Below are 18,224 nucleotides of genomic sequence, written 5' to 3'. Positions count from 1 at the left end.
GGGGGAAGCACAGTTTTAAGTACTATGCTAACTAGGTATTTTTATATGGACTGCCAGTTCATGATTTTTAACAACTTTCTGTGTTGGCACAGTTTCTTTAATTGATCATTTAAGTCGCTTCTGTATTTTTTTTAATGTTTTTATTTTTGAGAGAGAGAGGGGGAGACAGATCCAGAGCAGGCTCCAGGCTCCGAGCTGTCAGCACAGAGCCTGACATGGGGCTCGAACTCATGAACCAAGAGATCATGACCTGAGCTGAAGTTGGACGCTTAACCAACTGAGTCATCCAGGGGCCCCAAGTTGCTTCTGTATTAAAGACAGTGATTCTTCCGGGCAGTTTTAAAATTTCTACAAGATGCTTGTAAAAGGCGGAATATGTAAGATGATACAAAGTCACATTTTGCTAGGTGTGTAAATGAAGAACAGCTGTGATTTACACAATTATTCATGGGGCTTCCTGTGAAATAGTGAGCAACGGCGTTTCTCCTAGTATGCTCAAACTGCAGCTTCGGAAACAGTCTGCCATCCCACAGATGTGACAACGTGTGTGCCCTGAGACATGACAGCGCTAGGGTCCTGTCACGCCCTGGGGAACATAGACGACTGAACAACACCGAGCACCAGACACGTACCTTGGTTTTCAATGTGGACAACAAAATATTGACGGTGGAAATCCTGTCTTCCTTTATGCCCGAGCTAAAAATGCAAGGAATAAATTCTGAAAGTAAAAGGTTCAAAGCATTAAACTCAAAAATATTTTGAACACAAGAGCAGATGAGACAACAAACTACATCTTATCGGGGCACAGCAAACAATTACTTGACTCTTTAAAGGTTGTCTTTTTCAATTATACAAGTTCACAGTAGCAATAAACCACTTCATGACATGGGAAGTCAAGATCTAAACGTGAAGTAGTGACAGAGCCATTAAAGAGGTTCAGCAGTTCTGCTGATTTGCTTTCCTTTGTATTGACTATTTAACAGAGAATGTACGATTTGATTATAATTTTGCTGAATTTCTCTCTTTGCTGATACCTATATCTACACCTTTTTTTTTTTTTTTTTTTGGTAAGAGAAACAGCTAGCAGGGAAAGAGGCCGAGGGAAAGAGAATCTTAAGTAGACTCCATGCTCAGCAAGGGGCTGGATGCTGACCTCGATCCCACAAACCTGAGATCATGACCTGAGATGAAATCAAGAGTTGGACACTCAACTGACGGGGCCACCCTGGTGCCCCCAGAGTTATATTTTGAATAATGGTCAGCATTTTATTGATGGTGGTAGAATTCAGGACGATGTGTTTGTTCACATTCTTTTCACACATTTGGATCGCCAAGGGATCAGTCCCCACAGCGTGACGGCATGTCAGGACCAAATCATGGTGACACTGGGCAGAAACATCAAAGCGATTACAATTTCACTTGCTCCACAGGTGCTCAATGGGCACACATGCTTTCTACAAAGGAAATTCATTCTCAAAAGAAGAAAAATCAGAAAATACCAAACAAACCAAAAGAATGACATTTGAAAGCAACCGTAACTCCACTACATGCAGAGATTACCAGTTAACTGCTGACTTTCTGATACACTCACATTATGTTATATTTATTTGTCAGTAAAATGGGATACTCCACAGTTTTATAACGGAGTTTACACCCAATCATATACTGTATAAAAGGCTGACGTCAGGAAGCGTATTTCTACATCATTTTTGATATCACATTCCACCTTATGATTAGCCCTCAGTTCGTACCATCAATCCGTTGCTGGTGAAGAGTTACAAGGAGTCCAATTTTCAGCAAATATGAAAAAATTACCCACTAGGAAAACCCCTGGTCACGTTCTTCACTCTACCCTTAGGATAAATGGCTAGACATGAAAGGGCTGGATCACACATTTGCACAGTGAGCTGCATATGGCCACAGTGCCTCCAAAAACCATTAACTGAAGCACATCCTGCCCCGTCGGCAGAGTGCAGAACTCCCAAGTCCCCGTCCTGTAAGCCAGGCCAGACAGCAGCAATGAGCAGGGGAATCCGGAGGAACTCCCAGGCCTGGCAGCCACAGAGCCCAGGCAGGAGGCAGCATGAACGGTTTTGGCCTGTCTGCTGCGTGCAGGGAAGGGGTCCCCTCCAGGCACACGCCCTCCAAGGGGCCGCCTGCACGGACCAGGGCTGCCCATGTAGAGGTGACCTGCACCCACGCCCTGCAGAGAGCTCAGGTCTCCCACCCGGGGGAGGTGAGAGCAGGACTGGAGACCGGACCACCCAGGGCCACAGGCTCCACGTTCCTCCAACAACCCCCGGAGCTGCGGCAGGGACACAAAGCCTGCGGACTGGGCCTGGCAATGTACCAGACATCCGCTACGTGCGAGGTGTGTTCCGGCTCCGCAGTTCTCTGTCCTACTGCATCTCCTGATGAAACACAAGGGGCCTGAACAGACTAAACTATGCCAAGCCTGGCTTCGTGGCCGCAGCCACCAGAAGGTGGTCCAGCCGGAGTTCCCAAAGTTCTATTACTGACATGAGCCACTGAAGTAAGGACACTTTAGTTTCTCAAAGCCAATTAGGAAGGCAAGCCAGGTAGCCAAGGCCACGAATCTGTGCACGTCCAGAGCACAGAGCCTCCTTTGTTCGTATGGGTCTCGCAAGTTCACATCTCTCCTTTGCTGGCACAGCACCCAGCATTCCAGACAGCATGACAAAGTGCCTCTGCCAGTGCTCACGAGCACCATCAGAACTGCACCAGGGCAGGGTTGGGGGGTGGGGGCAGTGCCTGGGTGGCTCAGTTGGTTAAGCGTCTGGCTTCAGCTCAGGTCATACCTCATGGTTCATGGGTTCGAGCCCCACGTTGGGCTCTGTGCTGACAGCTAGCTCAGAGTCTGGAGCCTGCTTCAGATTCTGTGTCTTCCTCTCTCTCTGACCCTCCCCTGCTCGCGCTGTCTCTGTCTCCCAAAAAAAAGAAAGAAAAAAAAAAACCCTGCACTGGCTGCGGCCTTGCTGCACAACAGCGGTAAAGGCTGCAGGCTTTTCTCAACCTGGGAAAAAAGTTTTGCAGTAGGTTTTCCAAAACACAATTGTGATCAGGCTTTGCCATGGGATAAAGAGGCGCACCTACCTTTCAACTCCAGGACCTGCGCTATGGTGGTGTCGTCACCAGCAATCAGAAAGGAGAGGGCGAACTGAATGTAGGCCAGCCGGACGTCATGCACACCCTGCGGGGAGAAGGAGACCCCGTGTCACACGCAGGAAGCAGGGACCTGGCGGCATGCCTGCCCCTCCCGTCCCAGTGGCACAGAGGTCTAGGTGTGTGCCATCAGAAGGCTCAAAGTCTAAAACCAATGGTCCCCTCTCAATGGAAACATGGAACCTTTTCTCTGCTCTTTCCCCTCAACGTTCTGCTCTGCATTTCCTTCTCTTTCAAGCTGTTTCCCAATAGAAAAAATGGGCAAAGTTTGGCTGAGTCCCTTTCCCGGTCATGACATAAACGGTTTGGGTTTCTGGACCACCTTGGTACGGGGCCAAAGATTCCCAGCCCATCTAGACACCACCTACTTCACCTGCCAATGAGATAATGTACGCGTTGCTGAAAATCCAGAGCCAGTGCACAGACCGGCTCTGCTTTTGCTGACACCAACGAGGTGACGGCTGGGTTTTATCAAGTATTATAAACTCACACCAGACACCACAGCAAGATGCTGTCCCATTACCAACCCCACGTGGCCTTCCCGGGACCTCCGCTCCTATCCTGCTGGTGTCAGCCACGGCCCAAGACAGAGGGCGTCCTGGAGGCGGCCCACAGGCCATGACCAGTAGCCAACACTTCAGGGGAAGACATTGGGGCCATCTGATCAGCTCGCCCTCCCGGCAATTTCATGATGCACGCGGGTCTCCTCGTGGGGTCCGCACCCCAGCAGTCAGGCGGGCCGCTCACCGGCTGGACCAGCACCAGCTCATACACTGGGATCCTCAACTGCTTCAACTGTCAACTCTTCCCCATTTGTTGCCAAGAAATAAGTTAGTACCGTGGAGAACTAGTTCCCTGAATGCCTGCAAAGATTAAGAAGTCTGCCTTCCAGATAGTTCTATTCCATTGAGTAACAGCAGGATGGTGGTGGTGCTGGTGGTGAGGAGGAGGAGATCTATGTCATTTACTGAACATTTGCTACACTCCAGACACGAAGCCAAAGGTTGTACGTCTTACTTCCCTTACTCCTTAGAACAACTTGAGGTGGTGATGCCTTCTATACCCATTTTACAGATGAGGAAACCGGCTTTAAAAACTCACTCAAGAACATGCAGCTGCTGAGTGAGTACATACTAGAACGGGAAAACAGGAAATAACTGGATGAACATACCGCTTCGTGCTCAACTTCATGTCTGACTGTGGAGAAGCGCTTCCTTCTCCGAGCTGCCACGGCATTTTCATTTTGCTTTTCCTCAAGCTGCGAGGATCACGCCTGGAACCACTGAGGCCTCTACCTGAGTACTGAACTAATTCCGTCTTGTTTTGTTGGCTGTTTATGATTTTGAAGGAGAAAAGAAAAGGCCATCTGACCCCTGCTCTGCAACATCCAGATGGAGGCCTCACACCTTCGCTGTATTTGCCGGGTCTACACCTCCATCCGTGCCCCACTGCATTTCAGCAAGACCCTCACAGACCAACACTGGTTTATGCCAAATCCACCAAGCGCTCAAAACTACACTTCGGGGCCTTCAAAACTCACCAATTCAGTGGTGTCTGAATGGCAAATATACTCAAAACACATAATCTCGGTCCGAAACAGGACTCAAGGATGACGAGGATATCGTCCCTGTCCTCAGGAAGCTTCCGGTAACCACCGCCCCCAAACTATCCGGATGCCTCCTCATTGAAAGAAACACAGCAACTAACTCAAGCACAGTTAACCCACTATCCTGACCCATGTGGGCCTGGTGTTCTGCAAGAATGCTGGTGAGATGCCCAAACATGCCTGGTAAGGTTCAGGTAGGTGCTGTGCCCTGCTGGCTGGCTGGAAAGGTTCTACGAGCTGGGGGAGTGGGGGCGCGAGGCGGGGAGCTGTCCACCTAAGTCCTGGGAGTCGGGGCCCTGGAATGCCGGTCCCAGTTATGGGCCGTTCTCCATCTTTCCATCCTGCCTGTACACAGCAGCTGGACTAGATCCCCTCAAGGGGCCCCCCCAGCAATGAATTTTGAAGTGAGTCCTCACCTCCTGGCACCCATCTAGTTTATCCCAGCCAGCCCCACATTTCAGAGTCCTGACTCTGTGACGACACTGTGCCCCTCCCCTCCAAGCGGCCACTGCCCTGCCTCCCGCTCACGCCTGGACCCGACAGCCCCTCACCATGCCCTGGGCCTTCGCCCTCTGTCCCAGCAAGTGCCATCAAAGGCAAGAGGGCCACATGCCTCATTCCTACCCTGTGACTTCACAGTGTTATTATCCCAGGAAGAAAGCATCCTGAGCTCTTTATGGCCTGTTCTACAAAACATTGTCTAAAATAGGCCAAAACATATTTGGTAGAACTGCTCTTTGGCAAAGGATTGGAACAGTGCTTTCTTTGGCTGGATGAAAAATAACCATAATCTTCTCTCTTCACAAAGCTTTAAGAATTCCCTCCAAAATGCAAAACACACCCATTAAACACAGAGATCTACACCTCTATCTGCTTCTTCAATTAATTGAAGGGCATGAAAGAAAGGTCAGGGGGACAGAGGGGACAGAAAACTCAAAAACCTGGAAAAGATTTAAGAAATATACCCACCAAACACAATAGGTGGCCCTTGCCTGGATCCTGATTTGAAACACAAAGCATAAAGACGGTTCTGAGATAACGGGAAAAACAGAGACCAACCTGGGCCTACGATGATACTAAGAACTGGGAACAGTACAAGGTTGTGCTGGTGAGAACTGGGAACAGTATGAACAGTACGAGGTTGTGCTGGTGTAAGAACTGGGAACAGTATGAGGTTGTGTTGGTGCTGGGGTTTTGTGTTTTAAAAGGGCGCTTTTGGCGCCTGCTTCAGATTCTGCATCCCCCTCTCTCTGCCCCATCCCAATTCATGCTCTCTGTCTCAAAAATAAATAAAACATCAAAAAAAATTAAATAAGCAAACAAACAAACAACAAAAAGGGTGCTTTCTGCTACAGACACACACTGGAATTTTTACGGGGAAACGTGGCTCCTGGGTGGGATTTGCTGCACTAGACGGTCCCGAAACAGCCAGACACGTGGGAGAGGGGACAGGGTCTGCAGCTGGAAGACAGGCACGTGGGGATTCTCTGTGCTGCCCACTCTCTTTTTTTTTTTTTTAATATTCCTGACATTCCTATATGGGGAAAAAAAATTCAATGTCTAAAACCATTTCCTAAAAAAAAACACTTACAGTCCGCCACAAAGTAAAAACACCTTCACCTTGACAGTAGCTCCCATCTTGCAGACTGAGTTGTAAAAGACACCCCAAGGTGGAGTGGGCATGGCCTGCAGCAGGGCTCAGGCAGGGACGCCCCAGTGGTGTCTCCGTGGGTGGTCTGGGCGCTGACCCGTGCTACTTAGGAGGCTGAGCTCCCCGAGGTCAGGAGGGAGGGCGTGGCAAGGGGAGGGAGTCTGCTGGGTGACGACTGACAGGCTGACTGCCGAGGGGCAAACAGCGGGTGGATTCTTGTTAGAGGCGATTTAAACGTCAGGAGGCGCCACTCACGGAACGGAATCTATCCACACTCAGAGTATATGAAGAATCCATGGGACTAAAGAAAGAGAATCTGTGAGGCACTAAGACCTGGGAGTTCTTCCCTCAGAGGAAACCTTGTTTGTGATTCCAGGAGAACCCTCAGTGCTGGGCCAGTGTCACAGAGCCACACAGGTCACCTGGTGCTCCTCTGACCAGCCTTCAGTGCAGTACCTGGTGGGGACTCCCCCTGGGAAGGAGAGAGAATAGGGGCTCTCCGCCTGGGCAGACAGGCTGCTGACGGTCTGCTGTCTGGGCTTAGACAGCTCTCTGAGCCCTCAAACCTGTGCTTTCTCCTCAAGAACCTCTCTCAACCCAAGTGAAACTTCTAGGGCCACCAGGGAACTTTAAAAAAAAACAGCAACAACAAAAACTATATTAAATAGCTCTCCTGAGGGGCGCTTTTGACTTCAGCTCAGGTCACAACCTCATGGATGATGAGTTCGAGCCCCGCTTCAGGCTCACTGCTGTCGGCGCAGAGCCGGCTTCAGATCCTGTCTCCCTCTCCTCTCTGCCCCTCCTCCGCTTGCACGCTCGCTCTCTCTAGCTCTCTCAAAAAATAAAGGTTAAACAAACAAATAAACAAACAAAAGCTCTCCTGAAAACATTCACACATCCATACTCTTTGGTACAGTCCAGCGCCTTCTCCTTATAAGACACACAAATGGAGGCACAAGAACCATTAAAAAGCCATAAATGTCTTCTGTGATGATGTCACTGGTTGAAACTCCCAAGGATTTTCTCCAGAGTGGACAGAACAGGACCAGGACCGGGACACCCCTCTGAGGTCCATCCCACGAGGCACGTGGGGGCTTGTCGTGTTCACTCTGTGAAGATGCTCACCGGCCAGGAGGGCCCAGCGATGCTGAGTCCCTGGAGAAGCTGTCCTCAGATGCCCCTGTCATCCAGGCTCTGCCACACAGGCCTTCTACTCCACCCACATGAGGACCAAGGTCAGAGAAAGGACAAGAAACAACCACTACAGCCCTCCAGAGAGAGAGAAAACACGCAGGAGGCACGAGACGCCGGGAGCTCACCTTCGAATCCCTCTTGGTCGCCAGGGTGTACAACGTCTTTTTATTCAAATCAAAATGGCCACAGACATCCCTGGCGGCCTCAGGACCCTGGGTCACCATGGCGGCCATCAGGTTGAGACAGGCTCGAGCCATCCTGTGAGAAAACCAGGCGTGTGAGAGCAGCAGGAGCACAGAGCCCCTTCACTACAAAGCCAAGTGCACTGCGGACTGTGAGGTCTGCTATCCTTAAGTCAGAAAAAGGAAAGGAAGAGATATGAAACATGCTTTAAAAAAAAAAAAAAGAAACCTCCAAAAACCCAAGACTTATCAAAATTTGCAAATAAAGCTTAAAAACTGAGTCTGATGAGGAACCAAAAATACAAAACATGAGACACAAAGAAGATGGCAAGTTCTCGCGCCAGTAACTGGTCACGTAACTGGGAGCCCTCCCACCTGCCCCCCAGCACAGAAGACAGCTTCGTGGAGGGCCCCCCCGAAAGCCAGCCCCCAGCAGCCTCTGTCTCAGCGCCCCCCAAAAACAGCGGCTTACCGCACACCCACCACGGCCCAGGCCCCGTGCGAGAAGCGGAAGGCAGCCCCTCATACGACACTCATGCTCCCCTGCATCCTAGCAAGGGGAAGCCAACAGTCAACAGACTGCCCTAGAATGTTCCGTCAAGATGTCTGGCTGCACGAATAGGCCTACGAATGGACGCTTCTGCGCACCAGCTAAAAGGACATTTGAAAGCGACAGCGGATGGAGGACGGTGGAGCAAGGCCTCCCTGAGATGACACTTCCACACCATGAAGTCCTGAAGTAGAGAGGGAGGGAGGCTGTGGTGATCGCAAAGAGCCGCCTGGGCAGAAGGACAGCAAATGTGAAGAAGGTCCAGAATGTTCCCACAACAACGAGAGGAACAGCAGCACAGGCATGAGAGGGACGTGTGGTAGGCGTCAGCGACGGCGAGGGGCTGGCCCCCAGGGGAAGAAGCAGAGGCAGAGCCCCGGCCGCGACGTGACGGCCTCAGAAGGCGCTCCGCTCTGCTTTGCGAGGGGAGGAAAGGTCAAGCGCACCGATGGGGGCTGATCGCAGACAGAGCCCAGGTCTCGCCCCACGGCGGCGGCCCCACAGCGGCGGGCAGCGTACCTGTAGCCCGAGGCATACAGGGACTCGCAGATGAGCTTCATGTGGCTGTTGAGGAACTTCTTCACGATGTTGGTTCCCACAACATGAAAATGGGAAAGATCGCCCGCTGTCCGCAATAATATGGCCTCGAAAGCTTGAAATATTAACAGCATCTGCAAAGACAGAATCGAAATGCTTAGGAATCGCCTCATTTCTGTTTTTCCTCTATACACACGCTTCTCCTGTCCTAAGCAGTCATTCAAAACCTCCGACGTGCAGATCCTGAGCCGAAGGCAGGAGCAGGACAGCTTTGCGGGCTGCTTGGCATGCCCCCGGCTCTGGACTGAGACCTGTTCCCACAGTCCAGCTAAAGAGAGAGCTCCTCCCTGCTAACAATTCCACGAAATGAAGTGAAATGAGAGATGTGTACTCCTGACTGGACCTCCCCGCCTTAGGGATGCTCAGGTCGACAGTGCGCCAGCAATAACCCTAAGATTTCAACTGGTTCCTTAACTTCCCAAATTCTGAACCTCTCTGGAACCAGAAAACAGGTGTCCACTCAATATGTGTCTGCAACTGTGACCCACGGTTTCTACCTATTTCCCTTCTGTTAAAACAAACCATGCCAAGGGGGCACCTGGCGGGCTCAGTTGGTGAGGCACACGACTCTTAATTTTGGGGTTATAAGCTAGAGCCCCCACGTTGGGTGTAGAGATTACTTAAAAATAAACCACAGCAAAGCCAAATGCATGCATTTAGATTAAGAATCTATGATCCTTCCCTCTGGTGTCCTTCACTAATGTGAAGTTAGCACTTTCCACTAACAGGCTTTAGAAAGTCATGATGCAAAGCTGGATGAATTTTGCCAGCTCGGGAACAGAGCACGGCCTTCTACAGAAGACTGGTAATGTCCTGGGAATTTCCTCCTGTCTCTCCATCAAGCTGAACACAACAGTGGCGTGGACTCGCTCTTCGCTTTAGCAGGCCCAGTAAGGATTGACATACTTCACTTTCCGGCCGCTTCTCCCCACTCAGGAGCTGGAAAATCTCTGGGCACTCCACCGAAATCTTTATGTACCCCTCCACGACATCATACGCGTCTTCTCTCGGGAGCTTCTTGGCAGCAGCAACAAATGCTTCCAAGGCTGAAATCAGAGTAATGCTCAAATGTTAACAGGGACGGTCTCCTTAGCGACATTCATGGTTGCCAATGCCACAGAGGATTTGCGGCAGGAGCACCCAGGCAGCTGGGGGTGCCGCCCACCCAGAGGGAGAACGCGGCAGCAAGGTGGAGACGGGGACACGGAGAGTTCTGACATGGCCTTTTCTCCATCTCCACTGAGGGAAAGAGCAACAACTTCCCATGGACAGTTTCAGAGCCAACCCTTTCTTGGTGCAGGGATCCTCCCCAATGCTGACATCGATCCACTCCTGGGCACCCTCTGGGTCATGACCAGTCTAACCCAGAAACCGTACCCCCACCCCCATGAAGGGGGTAAAATCAGAGAATGGATAAAGAAAATGTGGTGTGTCTGTATCTAAGTCTATATACAACGAACTATTATTCAGGCATAAAAAAGAGGGAAATCTGCCTTTTGCAACATGTGTGGACCTCTGAGGGCATGGAGTGAAATAAGTCAGAAAAAACCAAACACTGTATGTTCTCCTTGTATGTGAAACCTAAAAAACCCAAACTCATCGAAACCAGGAACAGGGCGCCTGGGTGGTTCAGTTGGTTGAGTATCTGACTTCGGCTCAGGTCATGATCTCACAGGTCATGGGTTCGAGCCCCGCGTCGAGCTCTGTGCTAACAGCTCAGAGCCTGGAGCCTGCTTCTGATTCTGTGTGTCCCTCTCTCTCTGCCCACCCCCCTGCTCATGCTCTTTCTCTGTCTCTCAAAAATAAATAAATGTTAAAAAAAAAAAAAAGAAACCAGGAGCAGAATGGTGGTCACCAGGGATGGGAGGGAGGGGAGAGAATGGGGAGATGTCGGTCAAAGGGTATAAACTTCCATCTATAAGGACGAGTCAGTTCTGGGGTGCCTGGCTGGCTCAGTAGGTAGAGCAGGCAACTCTTGATCTCGGGGTGGGAAGTTTGAGGCCCACATTGGGGGCAGAGTTTACTTAAAAAAAATGAGTAAGATGAGTAAGATGTGGGGATCTAACGTATAGCATGAGGACTAGAATTAACAGTATTGTAGTATATATTTCAAAGTTATTAAGAAAGTAGATCTTACATGTTATCACCACACACATTAAAAATGGTGATTAGGACGGAGGTGTTAACGAAGCTTACTGTGGCAATCACTTCACAGTATATGTGTGTCAGCATCTCACTGTGCATCTTTTCCTTTTAAGTTTTTTATGTTGAGAGAGAAAACAGAGCATGTGCAGGAGAGCACATAAAGAGAGAGAGAATTCCAAGCAGTCTCCACGCCGTCAGCGCAGAGCCCGACGCAGGGTTCAATCTCACAAACCTTGAGATCCTGACCTGAGCCACAACCAAGAGTGGATGTTCAACTGACTGAGGCCCCCAGGCACCTCGCATCGTACATCTTAAACTTACATCAGTTATGTCAATAATATCTCAATAAAGCTACGTGTAAAAAAAAAAAACCCACAACACAGAAATAACAACAAAAAACCATCCCTAATGTCTGGATGGAATCAAACCCCCCAACATCTATCACTTCTACTTCCCTGATCCATCAGGAGAGCTCATCACAGGAAGTTAGGGGAACACATTGAAAGGGAGGCAGAATCCAAGATAGACACCAGATTCAAACACAAATTCCACACAGTCTCATACAAGAGATTCACACTTGCACCCAGTGACTTCAGCTTCGCCACATCTTCCAACGACTTCACCCGCACCCATGGCCCGTCAACCCGAGTTTCCTTCTGAGACCTATTCAAATGCGGCACTTGAACGCCATGACCATGTCCTTGAATACAATCTTTTAAATAAGTAAGCATGCTCCTTTCTGCCAAAAAGGTTCCTGTCCCTGTTCCTACCCCAACCTACATCTCCGCTGCAAAGCCACTTCCTCTGGGGAGACCTCACTGATCTCCCAGATCAGGTCTGAGGCCTGAAAGCGCCACGTACTTGGAACTCTTCATATGTGATTGTATTGATTGAGATCTGCCTTCTCCACCTCACTGTTCATATGCTCCAGAATGGCAAGGCCCATGTCTCATTTTTTTACTCACCATTTTCTCGTTGGCAAGTAACAGCCAGTAAATACCGTGTAAATGAACGAATGAATGAAATGCAGAATTCTGCGCTAAAGCAGGTTATCATCTTCAAAGCACTGGCCGGCAGTTGCAGGCATCCAAAGTTTAAAAACAAAATTTATGGCAGGACAAATTGTTAAATGGGGATATTCTGGCCATCAACTTAAGAATCTCTTTAACCAGGGAGAAATGCTGTCACTTCTATTGTGACACAGTATCAGTGCCTGCACAAACTAGCATATTCAATTATTGGACCATGTGGGTGGCTCAGTTGGTTAAGCTTTGGACTTCAGTTCAGGTCATGATCTCAAGGTTAATGGGTTAGAGTCCGGCAATGGGCTGTGGGCTGTCAGCTCTGAGCCTGCAACCTGCTTGGGATTCTGTTTCCCGGTCTCTCAGCCCCTCCCCCGCTTGCACTGGTGCTCACGCTCGGGCGCTCGCTCGCGCTCTCTCTCTCTCTCTCTCTCTCTCTCTCTCACTCTGTCCCCTCAAAATAAACAAAAACCTTAAAATTTTTAAATAAAATTCAATTGTGTCTTTTCCCTTCTAACCTACACACTTCCCAAGTATGGATTACAAAAAGTTGTGAAGATGACACTTTTCAAAAGTGAAATTACAGAATCTGTTCCATGTTGGTCACTAGTCCAATCCTGGTCAACTGGCAAGTCCCTGTGAGGCTTCACGCAGTAGTTTATTACAGGTCAGCAGATCAGCGTGAGTGTCAGGGACTCAAAGATCTTGAAAATAGCGCTGACAGCAACAGAACCAGCAAACAGTCTCAATGAACCGCCTGGAGCTGTCTCACCGCTGGGACTCGTAATTACACATACATGCTTCCCTGACATTTGCAACAGAGGTTCTAGACTTTGCTGGGGAATGGAGCAACGTGCAGAAGCGTGGAACCGTCATGACCGAGCCAGGAGGGTCTGCCAGCCGTCGCTGACAGCCCAGGCAAGACGGTGCAGCGCACGGCCCTACAGTGGCCCCAGCCACCCGGGACCCTGGACGCTCGAGCACCGGGGCCTCGGGGCCTCGGGGCCTCGGGGCCTCGGTTTCCGGTCTGCAAACCGGAAGGTCCGGCTCGGAGGCTCCGGGACCGAAGTGATGCACAGAGGAAAGCTAAGCTAAGCCTGGCACACGGCCGCGGCCCGCCTCGCTCGCACGTGCCCCTCGCCTCCGCCAGCCCCGCACTCACCCGGCTCTGCCCCCTTCGCATCCCTCAGCTGAGCCTTGAAGCTCACGCCCGTGAGCTCTTCGGAGCGGGCCCGCTTGGCTGCGCCCGCGCGGAGGGCCGCGCTGTCCTTGTCGCCCGCGGCCTTCCTCTTGGGGACCCCCATGGATGAGAGCGCAGGGGCGCGCCGGGATCTACACACCAAGGAACCCGACAAGAGGACGCATAGACAGCGCAGTACTGCCTCGGCGTGCCTGGGGCCCACACGTGCGCAGGAAGGGGCGGGACCGGCGGAAGGGGCGGTGTCTCTGCGGGAGGCCGGCGTCGGGGCGGGCCTGCGGGAGCGGGGCCGGCGGAAGAGGCGTGGCCGGGGCGGGGCGGGGCCAGAGGAAGGGCGAGCTGCCCAGAAGCTCCAACCCTTTGACGGGGGAAGTGCTCCAGGAGCCGAACCCCGAGAGTTTTCTTGTTTCGTTGTTTACGCTGACTCTCTCGCTTCTTAGGACAAACCGACACCCCACGACATACCCTCCCTGCCACGGTGAGGAAGAGCACTCCTTCCCCCAGCGGCCCTATCGAGGGTGTTGGCAGGTGGAGTCCCCGGGTCCTCCAATCCCTCCCGGCGCGAGCTCCGGTGCGTCGCGGCTGCACAGTCAGATCAGTTCTCGATCTGGGGGAGTCCTTAGGCTGCCAATAGAAGAACTCGCTTTTCAAACAACGGGATTCGATGCTTTCCCTGTTTAAGACCCTTCGGGTTGACCGGGAGGGTGGACGTCCCTGGCTGAATGCCAGGTGGGCCTGAGCGGGAGGTCCTCCTCGGGCACCTGGGCCGGGGGTCGTGCGGGTACCCCTAACTCTGACCGCAGCCAGTCTCACAGCCCGAACCAGACCGGCTTGTCTGGTGGGATGTCGCCCCACACTGGCCTCCATCCCGGGCTTCCCCAAACTAATAGGAGGACATGAGCCCTTCTGGCCAAGCAGGTGCGAGGAGAGGCGTAACTTATGTGAAAACCCTTCGTGAACAGCGCAGCGGCTTCCACCTCCAATTTCCCTTCCATGAAATTGAGCCAGCCCTACCTAATCTTTGGGGCTGTGATACATTGTAGGGAAAACTGCTTTGACTGGGGATAAAAGGTTCTGTGTTCTTGTAAGTTGTCAATGACGTGAGACCCCAATTAAATGCTTTGCAGTAAAGTAGAGGTTTACATGAATAAGTGAAAACAGGCCGGTGCTTTTTTTTTTTTTTTTTAACATGGCTTAGAAGTACGGATGGATGCCTCAGACTCAAGTCAGCCTGATGCCAGGAGTCACTGATGTCAGATTGCTAACCCCACTTGTTCAGGTATCAGGGTTACCAAATGACTTCCATGACAACATGGCTTTCTATATTAAAGGCCCTCATGGAGAGAAAGGGCTTTATTTGTCCCGAAGAACACTCTGGTCTATTAAAGATAAACATCACTGTTCCCACGACATTCTAAGTTGGTATCCTTTATGGGGCCATTACACTTGCTGTTTCCTCTGAAACTCTGCCCAGACTTCACATGACTCATGCTTTCATTTCGTGTTCCTATCCATCTCTCACTCCCCTTCTGACCCTCCTCTATTTTCCTTTATTGCCATTTTTAAAAAATATTTATTTTGAGAGAGAGAGCTTACGTGAGTAAGAGGAGGGGCAGAGAGAGGGGAGTAAGAGAATCCCAAGCAAGCTCTGCACTGTCAGCACAGAGCCCAATGCAGGACTCAGTCTCATGAGCCGTGAGATCATGACCTGAGCTGAGATCATGACCTGAGCTGAGATCAAGAGTCAGACACTTAACCAACTGAGACATCCAGGAGCCCCTCAATTTTTAAAAATATACTTCCAAATCTACTCAGGAAGTCTATACTGAGCCTGGTAGGACCATGCCTACAAACCATGTTCTTGGGGCGCCTGGGTGGCTCAGTCGATTAAGCATCCAGCTTCAGCTCAGGTCATGATCTCACGGTTCATGGGTTCGAGCCCCGCGTCAGGCTCTGTGCTGACGGCTCAGAGCCTGGAGCCTGGTTCAGATTCTGTGTCTCCCTCTCTCTCTGACCATCCCCTGCTCACACTGTCTCTCTCTGTCTCTCAAAAATAAATTAAAAAAAAACCCAAAAGAATTAAAAAAAAAAAGAGCCATGTTCTCAATAAACATGTGTTATGTCAATGATCAGAGTGTTAGACTAGACCACACGAGATACTAGGTTATTGATACTAGGTTATTCTTTGAACAGCAAAATGTAGCAAAATCCATACCCAACTTAGAGAATAAAATATCAAGTGATAAATTTCAAAGATATTATGGAGTCTGGTCTACTTTCTTATCATTACACAGAAATGTGAGAAAATATAGAAAATTTGGGTAACAATATACTCAAATTGATAGTAATAGAACTTTATACCCACGAATAGAGAATATTTGTTCTTTTGAAATAACATTGAAAGACATACAATTGACCATGTTCTAGGCTACAAAGGAGGTCCTGATAAATTAAAACAAAAATCAACATTTACAGGCCATGTTCTCTAAACACCAAGCAATAAAATTTAACCTTGATAATAAGAAGATAGGGTTTTTTTTTTTTTTTAATCCCATAAGGCTGGGAGTGGGGAAAATCTACTAAGTAATCCTTGGAAAGCATCTGGGAAATCATGAAAGATTTGGAGTGCAGCAAAAGGAACACTTTAGGGGCGCCTGGGTGGCTCAGTCAGTTAAGCCTCCGACTTTGGCTCAGGTCAGATCTCACGTTCGTGGGTTCGAGTCCCGCATCAGGCTCTGTGCTGACAGCTAGCTCAGAGCCTGGAGCCTGCTTCCGGTTCTGTGTCTCCTTCTCTCTCTGCCCCTCCCCCTCTCATGCTCTATCTCTCTCTGTCTCAAAAATAAATAAAACATTTAAAAAATTAAAAAAAAAGGAACACTTTATACAGCAAAATCTGTGGGGCACAGTTCTTGAGGAAAATTTATAGCTTAAAATACTTTTATCAGAAGTCAAGAAAATTTTAAAACAAATGAGCTAATAATACATGTTCAAATGAAGAACTGGAAAATGTACAACAGAAACAACCCGAAGAAATAAGAAGGGGAAAGAAGCAAAGATGAGGAGAGAAAATAATTACAAAGAGAATTTTTAAAAAAGCAACTAGAGAATATCCAGAAATCAAAAGCTATTTCTTTTTGGTTTTTAGATTAAGTAAGCAAAACTGTGGGAGGATTTATATAATAAAGAATGTGATGAACAACTATTCCAAAAACTTTCAAAGCTAAAAGAAATGGCTACATTTTTAGAAAAGGGCAAACAAAGCAAAACAGACACAAAAAGCACCAGAAAATTTGAATAAACCAACAATCATGAAATAAAATGATGGGTAGATTCCAGCAATCTTTTGGGAAACAGGTAATCTCTGTCTTACTCAGTTTGTTCCATAAAATCAGAGAGAAGAAAAGCATCCTAGCATCTTTTATGAGGCTAATAAAACGTAAATACAAAACTAGTTACGGGTAACACAAAGTAAGAAAATGATGGGCTTATTTCACCCGTGGACATGCATGTGTGTAAACAAAATATTAGCCAATCTGAACCAACACTGTACTTTAAAAAAACAAGGGAGCCTGGTTGGCTCCGTCAGTTAAGCGTCCGACTTCAGCTCAGGTCATGATCTCACAGCTGTGGGTTCGACCCTGTGTCAGGCTCTGTGCTGACAGCTCAGAGCCCGGAGCTGCTTCAGATTCTGTGTCTCCCTCTATCTCTGCCACTCCTCTGCTCACGTTCTGTCTCTCAGAAATGAATAAACATTTAAAAAATTTAAGGAAACAAAAATTACAAGGATGGTTTAAATCACGTCTGCCATTAACCACATTAATGGATTAAAACAGAAAAACAATTATTATCTCAATAGATGCAAAAAGGCATCTTTTTTGAAAAAGACTTTTTGAAACCTATTTTTTGAAAAACTCTATTTATGATTCTTAAAATTTGCATAAAAATCGAATAGAAAAAACTTTTGGGACTCTATGTCCCAAAGTCTGCAGCAATGGTCATGCATAATGGAAAAACTATAGAAGCACTGGAACTGTGACTGGGGACAATAAGAAAGACAGAGAGGACCACTGTCTAGGCTACTATCTATGACCAAAGGTCTTGGATGATGAGATGAGGTAAGACAAAACAAGATAGGAAAGAATTAAAAGAGATAAAACTGTCGTTTACTTGGAGCATCACAAGGTTGTCAGATAGGAGATCAAATCACCGAAGTCAGTATTGTCACCTCTACTTTAGCAATAGTTAATTTTTAAAATGTGATAAAAATGTAATAGAAAACAAGACACCATTCACAAAGGGGAGGGGGGGGGGACCAGTGAATTACCTCAGAATTAAACTAAAAATGACTGCACAGCATGTTTAAGGAGAACGTTGTAAAAGATTTGACTAAATAGACATGTTACGTGTGTAGAAGAATGTCTTCGTGTTGTAAATCTGTTAACTCTTCCCAAGTCAAACTATAAAACCATTGCCATTTCAATCAAAATTAGGAAACTCAAAAAATCATGGTAACTTTGTATGGGAAGATAAAGGTCTATGAGTGTCTAAGTCAAAAAGAGTAAAGAGATCTTCCTTATCATGCATGAAGACATATCTCAAAGTCTTAATAATCAAATTATACTGGGAATGGTAAAAGACTAGACAAATAGCCCAGTGGAACAGAATATAGACTCAAACACAGATCCATGTTATGGTATATGGGCTAATAGATCTCTGAAACCGCTTTTCACGTGTCCTGGGTTTGAACTGACCAGTAAATGGATGGGGGATGATGTGGGCCACGCTTCCCACTACTGGAGAGGAAAGTTACCTGTAGTTGAGAAGGTTGGCCTAGAATGAACTCTGTGAGGCTGGGTTAGAGGTAAGGACATCAGCATGATCTCATGTACAGCTTAA

At 48.6% G+C, this 18,224-nt stretch overlaps 1 protein-coding gene across 1 annotated transcript in view; it reads right to left on the bottom strand.

The window, feature by feature from the left end:
• Nucleotides 1–13,530, bottom strand: part of URB1 (URB1 ribosome biogenesis homolog) — a 67,875-nt gene extending 54,345 nt beyond the window's left edge. The window contains exons 1-6 of the mRNA XM_029938666.1: nucleotides 13,293–13,530; nucleotides 9,870–10,009; nucleotides 8,886–9,037; nucleotides 7,760–7,892; nucleotides 3,115–3,211; nucleotides 633–718 (exon numbers count right to left, since the gene is read on the bottom strand). Of these exons, the coding sequence (XP_029794526.1) occupies nucleotides 633–718; nucleotides 3,115–3,211; nucleotides 7,760–7,892; nucleotides 8,886–9,037; nucleotides 9,870–10,009; nucleotides 13,293–13,434 (750 nt within the window). The 5' untranslated portion in view covers nucleotides 13,435–13,530. The remainder of the gene's footprint in view (nucleotides 1–632; nucleotides 719–3,114; nucleotides 3,212–7,759; nucleotides 7,893–8,885; nucleotides 9,038–9,869; nucleotides 10,010–13,292) is intronic.
• Between the last annotated feature and the right edge of the window lie 4,694 nt (nucleotides 13,531–18,224).

The sequence above is a fragment of the Suricata suricatta genome, chromosome 5, assembly GCF_006229205.1.
Source record: "Suricata suricatta isolate VVHF042 chromosome 5, meerkat_22Aug2017_6uvM2_HiC, whole genome shotgun sequence".
NCBI classification, from domain to species: Eukaryota; Metazoa; Chordata; class Mammalia; order Carnivora; family Herpestidae; genus Suricata; species Suricata suricatta.
The sequence above is the reverse complement of the archived record's forward strand: the minus strand, read 5'-3'. Positions and strand labels throughout refer to the sequence as shown.